The sequence below is a fragment of the Hemiscyllium ocellatum genome, assembly GCF_020745735.1.
Source record: "Hemiscyllium ocellatum isolate sHemOce1 chromosome 27 unlocalized genomic scaffold, sHemOce1.pat.X.cur. SUPER_27_unloc_4, whole genome shotgun sequence".
NCBI lineage: Eukaryota > Metazoa > Chordata > Chondrichthyes > Orectolobiformes > Hemiscylliidae > Hemiscyllium > Hemiscyllium ocellatum.
In genome coordinates, this window is record NW_026867509.1 from 869,287 (window position 1) to 877,484 (window position 8,198).

General features: G+C 43.5%; 1 gene segment (V, D, J or C); it reads right to left on the bottom strand.

The window, feature by feature from the left end:
• Positions 1–2,211: 2,211 nt before the first annotated feature.
• On the bottom strand, positions 2,212–3,144 carry LOC132808243 (T cell receptor alpha variable 38-1-like). The segment is given in 2 exon segments: positions 2,212–2,564; positions 3,093–3,144. Coding segments are annotated over 2 exon segments (405 nt in total).
• Positions 3,145–8,198: the final 5,054 nt, after the last annotated feature.

Here is an 8,198-nt window from a genome sequence, read left to right on the forward strand (position 1 = left end):
GGAGGAAATTCAAAGAGTTTGACCTAACGACTGTGAAGGACCAAGTCAGAGTGATGAGTGGCTTGGATGGGAACTTGCAGTTGATGTTGTTCCCAAGTACCTGTTGCCCTTTTCCATCTACATGGACATGATTGTGGGTTTTCTAGTTGCTTTCTTAGGATGCAGGGTGTAGTTCTGCAGTGCATCTTGTAAATGGTACATACTGCTGCAACTGCGCATCAGTGGTGGAGGAATTCAATGTTTGTATATGTAGTACCAATAAAGTGGGTTGCTTTATCCTGGATGATGTCAAGCTTGTTGAGTGTTGATCCAGCCGCACGCATCCAGGCAAGAGTGGATTGTTCCATCATACTCGTGACTTGTGCCTTTTAAATATTGTATAGACATTGAGGTGTCAGAAGGTGAGTTACTCGTCGCAGTATCCCTAGTTACTGACCTGCTGTTGCTGCTATTGTGTTCATGCGGTGAGTCCAATTGAATTTCTGGTCAATGGCAACCAAGGATGTTGCCAGTGGGGAGTTCTGTGATGGTAGTACCCTTGAACGTCATGGGGCGGTGGTTAGAGTGTCTCTTATTATTGATGATCATTGTCTGCCACTTGTGCGGCGCGAATGTTACTTGCCATTTGTCGGTCCAAGCACAGATATTTTGTAGATTGTGTTGCATTTGAGCACAGACTGCTTCAGTGCCTGAAGAGTTTCGAATGATGCTGAACACCATGCGATCATCAGCGACCATCCCACTTCTGAACTTATGACAGATCGTCGATCTGTCGATGAACCAGCTAAAGATTGTTAGATCTAGGACGTTCCCCTGAGGGACTGCTGCAGAGATGTCCTGGAACTGAGATTACTGACACTCCACAACCACAACTATCTTCCTTTGTGCCAGGGGTGTCTGTAACCAGCGGCGTCTTTGCCCGCTGATATCAAATGATTCCAGTTTTGTTAGGGCTCCTTGATGCTCGACTGGGTAAAATGCGGTCTTGATGTCACGGGCTGTCACTCTCCCCTCATCACTGGAATTTAGCTCTTTCATCCATGTTTGAACCAAGGCTGTAATGAGATCCGGAGCTGACTGACCCTGGTGAAAGCCAAATTGTTCGTCACTGAGAGGGCGGTTGCTGAGCAAGTGCTGTTAGATAGCATTGGTGATGACCTCTTCCATCACTTTACTGATGATGGAGAGGCGACTGTTTGGATGGTAATTGGCCAGGTTGGATTTATCCTTCTTTGTTGTGTACAGGACATACCTGTGCAATTTTCGACATTGTCGTGTAGCTGCTGATCAGACACTCCCATGACTGCTCATGACATTCATCAACAGGGTACACATCTTCTGTAACGAAAGAGTTATTCTGAGTGTGCAGAATCTAGTAACACCTGAGGGATGCCAAGTTCTATGTGCATTCCCTATTCTGAAGAAGCAGATTATACTTTATTCGATCACGGAGAGTCAGGAATATCTCTTTTATGACTCACTTTCGACCTCGGAACCTGTCCTTTTTTTCTCAGATGTCACCAGTGGGAGCAGAGGAACTCATTAGTCTTTACACGACTTATATATCCAGATCAGGCATTTCCACAGAGGATGGAAAATGCTCATTTACGCCCTGCCACCAGAAGAAATGTCATGTGACTGAGACTTTCATCGGTGGCTCTGACTCATTAATCAATCGATACAAAACGTCTTTCATTGTTTTACCGCTGTTCAGATGTGAGTTCGATCCCGATTTCTTAATGGTAGTTCAACGAAGACTGCATTGTCCTGAACCACTCAAATCTATGATTCACCGTTCAGAGGCTCCAAATATGGAGGTACAAGGGCAGTAGTCAATAACCCACAACGCGTTTGAAATTGTGCAAGTTACCAGAGTGATTGATTTTACTATCACGTGGCAAGTTATTGTCTCTCAAACGGAATGCTGCAATTCCATTTGTCGGTGGAGAATTTTGTTTCACCTAAACTGGTTCATGCATGTTCTACACCACATCATCACTGAAACAGTGAAACACCGTGGGACATTTCAAAAGACACAAAATAAATTATTTCGTTCTCATTCATTGATCTAAGAGCATTAGTTCGTTTCAATAAACGGTTAAAGTTTTATGTTCAAAGGAGATGCATGAGATATCATCGTGAATTCGCCAGCCTCTTCAGATCCGTTCCTGATCTCACTGCTCCCTTTATGAACCGTCAGGCTTAGTTGCTCTATGACAGTTTTTGTAAGGACACAACCCAGTTCTGAATCTCTGTGCGGCTCAGTGCGCAGAAATACATCGCGAAGTCGGCCAGTTCTGCTGTCAACACTTTCAACTGGATAGTGCGATTCACATGATCAAACTCCGAGGAAAACCGGTCTTCTGGATGATTCTCTGTGTTCGTGATATATTGGTTTCTGTTTAGCAGATACTCCATGGAGCCGTTGGAATGCTGACGGTACCAGAACAGATAAAGATTGCTACTTGATGTAGCTGTGTAATTACAGAATAACAGGACATCATCCGCCTCGTTCACTGTGACTGCGGCCGGTGATTGTGACACAGAATCTGCACGACAAACTCCTGCCATAAAAGAGGAGTGAGAATAAACTTAAAAAGTTACTTCTTTACACTTATAGCATAGAATTAGCCCATTCAACTTGAACAAAAAACAGAGGAATAAGAGAAAGTGAAGATGAACAAGAATCCAATTCGTACAACTAAGCCATTGCGACAGGCAAGGGCTTCAAGAGATGTAATAAAACATCATTGAAGGCATGGGTCACACCTTTTAAAGAGGTGAATTCCCATTTTCACTCCCGACATAAAAGGTAAAACTAAAATAAGTCGGTGAGTTTAAGAGTCCGGCCTTTGTCTAGTCACCTCAACCTCAGTCCGGTCTGAAGTCCCAGCTTAACTCTTCCGTGTTAGTTCACGCAGACGCGTTCGCTAATTTCTCCTAAACTGTGCTCAGTGTTGGTACAAGTTTAGATCCAGATTTTTTCAATATTGGGACAATGTGTTGCTACTTCTGTGATGCTAGATTTTTTAGAGTATATATAATTCCCAACAAAGCGTTGAAGCATAAAGTTCCACAAGTTGTGCACCTACCAGTTAGAAGAGCTGCAGCTGTGAGAAGTAAACGCAGAGCTTTGGGCGACATTTTTTCAGAGATCACTATGAAAATGAGCAAAACTGGTCGAAGCTAAAATTGTTTTCGTCAACAGTTGGGACATGATTGAGTGATTTCCGGATTGTTGCTCATTGGTTCATTATTGGCAAAAATACCAGATGACAGCCAATGGACTTCAAGTTCGTTTATACTTGAACCAAACACTTTCAATATCCTACGAACCCCACTTCATATCATGACAGTTGTAAGAAAGGAACAAAATTCTGAAAATGGGTCAGTGGACTTGAAACTTTTGACTTGTTTTTTTTCTTCACAGATATTGTCAAACCTGCTGAGTTTCTCCGGATATTTTCGTTTCTGTCTCACATTTCTAGCAAGTGCAATTGTCTGCTTTTGGTTTAAATGACAAAGTGAATTTGAACAAGTGACAAAATGATAATGTTTAAACGATATGTTGTTCTTTAAATTTTATTAATTCTCTCGGCAAAACCAGTGATGGAAAGTTCTTCATGTTGTTCGAGTATCAGAACTGGAGTTTCCCAGTTAACAGAGTACCTCGCTGACTGCGAGAGTTTTATCTGGAACTGATGCAAAGGGCCTGTGTGTCTAATAAAATAGTCAGAAAAACAAATAAAGAAATAAATGAACGAACAAGTAAAATTTCAATAAATGTGAAAGTAGAAACGAGTTTTTCTTCGACTGCAAATGCTGGCAAATGCCATTACGAGGCATAGGGACTCACTGGGTCGCAAGGCTGCTTCCCTGCGCTGGAGATGCATGTTAGATTTCACCCTCCTGCGACCATCTGCGTCGAGCTTGCACATTCTTACGAAGCATTGGGTGTTCTGATATTCGCCCACAGTTCAGTGATGTGCAGGCTAGGATGAATGACCGTGGGAATCCTGTGTTTACAGAAATAGGATGGATGTTTTCCGGAATGTAGATTGCAATCATTTACATAAAGGACATTGCACTAAATCATTTACATAAAGGACAAACCTAAAGAGATGCAGCAGCTGAAGATTGTGAGTGGTATGAAGCGGAACCTGAACAAAAGCACTATTTCAATGCATCTTCATCATTTGTCCGTCTTGGTAGCAGATATCGTTCGTGTTCGAGATATTATTGGCAGACGGTTGTTGAGTAACCACTGTGAATCTTGCGAATGGTGCATACTGCTGTCCATAGCATGTCACGACGAAAGTTGCAGGAGGAAGATGGGATGCCTGTGAATGAGAATGCTTTGCAATTGATGTCATCGAGCATCTTAAGTGGTTTTGAAAGCCACTCACTTATCATTGCAGATGCAATATTTATATCGTTAAGTAAGTTCAGTTTCAGAACTATGGTAATGCCTGAGGTTGTTGACTGTCGGAGATTCAACTATGGTAATGCCACTGAACCTCTAGATGCAACATTTAGAATACTTGCTGTTGCAAATGGTCACTGCATGGAACTTGGCTGATGCGAATGTTACCTTCACTTATCAGTAGAAATTTGGGTGTCGTCCTGATCTTCCATGTCATCATGAAGGTGAACTGCTTCAATATCTAGGGAGTGGCAAATGATTCCGAACCGTGTGAAATTATCATCAAATATACCAACTTCTGACATTATGATGGAGGGAAGGCAATTGATTAAGCAGGTGAAGATTGTTGGATGGCACAATATGGCTGCTTCCCTTTTTATTTTTCACTGCAGAAGCTGGAGTAGTGCACGCTGCACTATGTCTGATTGCATTCTGTCTGAGTGGAATGTTCCACAGAATACTGAATGTTATGAAATACTGTCGAAAGTTTAAAGGAAGGATACAGAGTGGAAAGATTTTTTTTATCAAAGAGATTGGTTATGAGAAGCATCCTTATTCCGGCAGAGTGGAAAGAGTCGTCAAGGGAGGGACTTCCAGGGATTAGATCCTCGACAGCTCCTAGGTTGAAGTGACAGCTATGACCTGCTTCAGGGATGCACAGGAGGACAGAATTGGAGGTATGTTGTGATAGTAGGTGGTTTTAGAATTTCAAATTGATGCAACTTGAAACATTGTTCTACTTACAAATATGAAAGTGAAATCTATCAAAGTGAGGCATTGCCAGGCGGGAAGCCAATGTAGGATATTGTGCCTGGGACAAGGGATGAACTGGATACTGCACATTTACCTGGAACACAAATTCGAATCCACCCTTGTCTGTGTGGAGTTTACACATTTTCCCTGCGTCTGCATAGGCATTTGCTGCGTGGTCAGAATTCCTCCCACAGTCCAAAAATATACAGGTTAGATGGGTTGACCATGCTAGATGGAATCATGTTAAGCAGGGGATATGCAGATTAGGTGAATTAACTGTGATAAATACGGGCCTACCAGGACACGGTGGGCGTGGATCGGATGCTCTTTGGAGGTTCGTTAGATACTTAATGCGCCTATCAGCCTCATCCCACACAGTAGGGATTCTATACTTCTATCATGTTTGGAAGAACAAGCAGATATGAGCAGAGAGCAGAAATTGCATTTACAAATGACTTATCCAAGAGTGACTCTATGTATTTTAAAATAGTCATTGCCAGAAAGTGACTAAGGATGTTTTAAGATGATATCAATAACAGTCTAGATGAGACAAAAGCTGTCATTTGAAATTAGAGCAGTATCATCTCGCCCTTTTGACCTCTTCCATCCAGCTTGATGGCAATCATAATGCTATCCCGAGGTCACTCGCGATGAATTACCTGCGATCTAATATCGATAGTTATCGCTGATTTCCTTGTTATTGTCACTGGATGCATTCTGAATAGGATCTGCTGCATTGACTATAGATACACTATCCTGTCTAATACACTCGTGAGTGTGTGTTTAGCTCAGTGGTGGTTTACATCAGCCGAAATGGATCAATCTGGCTGGCAGTAACCTTCAAGATTCGTTGATTTGTGGTCATCTCCTGCCAGAGTCTGAGCAGCAAAAACTGCACCGAGAAAACTGCTTTGCGCCTCATGGGAGGGGTCTCCTCCTTGTTCTGCATCAAGAACTCCCCATTTTACGTTGTCTCACATCCCTTGCTTATACTGGAAGTGATGCCTTCTCTCTATGTCATCAAGACAATCTTCTACACCTCGCTTACTTGGCAGATCTACCGATACCATGATCATATATATCTTAACTCCCGCTCATTATCGTTCTACTGCTCAACGCCCTTACCGTTACCATCATCATAGAGGCCAACAGGGCAGACAAAAGGTTCCGAAGCTCTCAGCATAGTGAAGACCACGAGATGATCAAGCACAATTGTTCCATTGTTCTTCTGTTCCCAATGCCTCACAGCTTTGTATTCCTGTAGATCTCTTACGTCAGATGATTCCCCTACATTTAGGTTCGAAGACAGGACTGCCTTGGTAGTCTGGATTTGGGATGACTGCCGGCATATTCAGTTCTTTTCGAACAAAATAGAACGTGTCTTCAACTACAGATCTGCAAATATAAATTCACACCATATACATACAAGCGTGTGTTCGTGCATGTGTATGAGATCTATCTCATACACATAGGGGACGGGGAGAGAAGGGGAGAGTGTGTGATTACCTGTGAGAGCGTCTGCGTGCGTGCTTGATAGTGTGTGGGCAAGTTTGATGGAGTGTTTGCCTGTGAGATGATGCACGTTTGAATGTGCATGTGTAGATGCATGTGTTTGTGTGTGTCTGAGAGACAGCATGTGCCTGAGAGAGAACATGTTCATAAGAGAGGGTCTGTGTGAGTGTGCGAGTGTGTGTATAAGGGCGTACAGTGTAGTGGCGTCCCTTGGAGTACGACATGAACCCAACATGCCGGTTCAGGTCGTTCTCATTGATACTGAATTCAGTGATCAGCCTCTGCTGGACTATTCTGTGTTGTTACACATCCACAGTCTGTCTTGGAGGATGGTCACCCGAAGATCCAAAAAGAATATACTGCACGGGTGAAGTATTCTCCGACTGAGAGGGAGCATCCCTGTTTGTCGATTGCTGCACAGTGTTCATTTATTGGTTGTCTTAGCATCCACGTGGCCTCGCCATTATACTATCATGAGGGCAACCTAGCCTGCAACATACGAGAGCGACGGTATTGGCCGAATCACATGAGTAACTGCCGCGTATTTGAAGGGTGGTGGCCAACGTTTAATTGTACTAACCATGTCGACGCTCTGACACGTCTTGCAATGGTGTGCTTTGGTGCTGTGTTCAATGTCATCCTGGAGGCTGGGCATTTTGTTGCGATCAATGGTTTGTTTATACAAATCTGTGATGATAACCACTGCAACATGTGTCAGAATGTCACAATGGATGCTATCGTCACAAGTGGGGACACCACCCACCTGGTGAGCGGCAGATATTCATGCGACTCAGCCAAAATTTTCAACCTCAAATGTCCCTGTGGCATCATATATTGGTGAGACCACGCGGGCGCTAAGACAATTGGTGAATGGAACCACACAGCCATTTCCAGATAGGGAGCTCCCTTCCAGGCGTGGAACACTTCAGGGTCAAGGAAGATCTGCCTCGGATCTTCAGGTGGCCATGCCTCATGGAGGAGTTTGGGACACGGAAAAATGCAGAGTTCTCAAGAAGAGGCTGATAGCCAATTTCGGTATTAATGAGGACATCCTCGAAAGGGATCGTGGTTCATGTCACACCACAGGGTACTCCCCTATATTGTACACCCTGAAGCAGACACTCACATAAGCAAATCAGTATATACATACATTCAGACACAGGATCACACTCGAACAATCACACAGATTCTCCCTCACACACACGCTCTCTGAATTACACTTGCACACACATTCACACTCAAACACATGTGCGCATTTTCTCACAGGCATATACTCTGTCACCAACACGCACACACTGCATCCAGAGCGCACACGCATACTCACACACACACACACACACACACACACACACACACACACTTTCTCCCTCTCCCACGCACACACGTTTTCTGTCTCTGTCTCCCTCACACCCATGCACACGCACATGTAAGTCTGTGGATTGAAATTATATTTGCAGATTTGTCTTTGCAAGTTTATTCTATTTTGTTCAAAATATACACAATCTGTAGG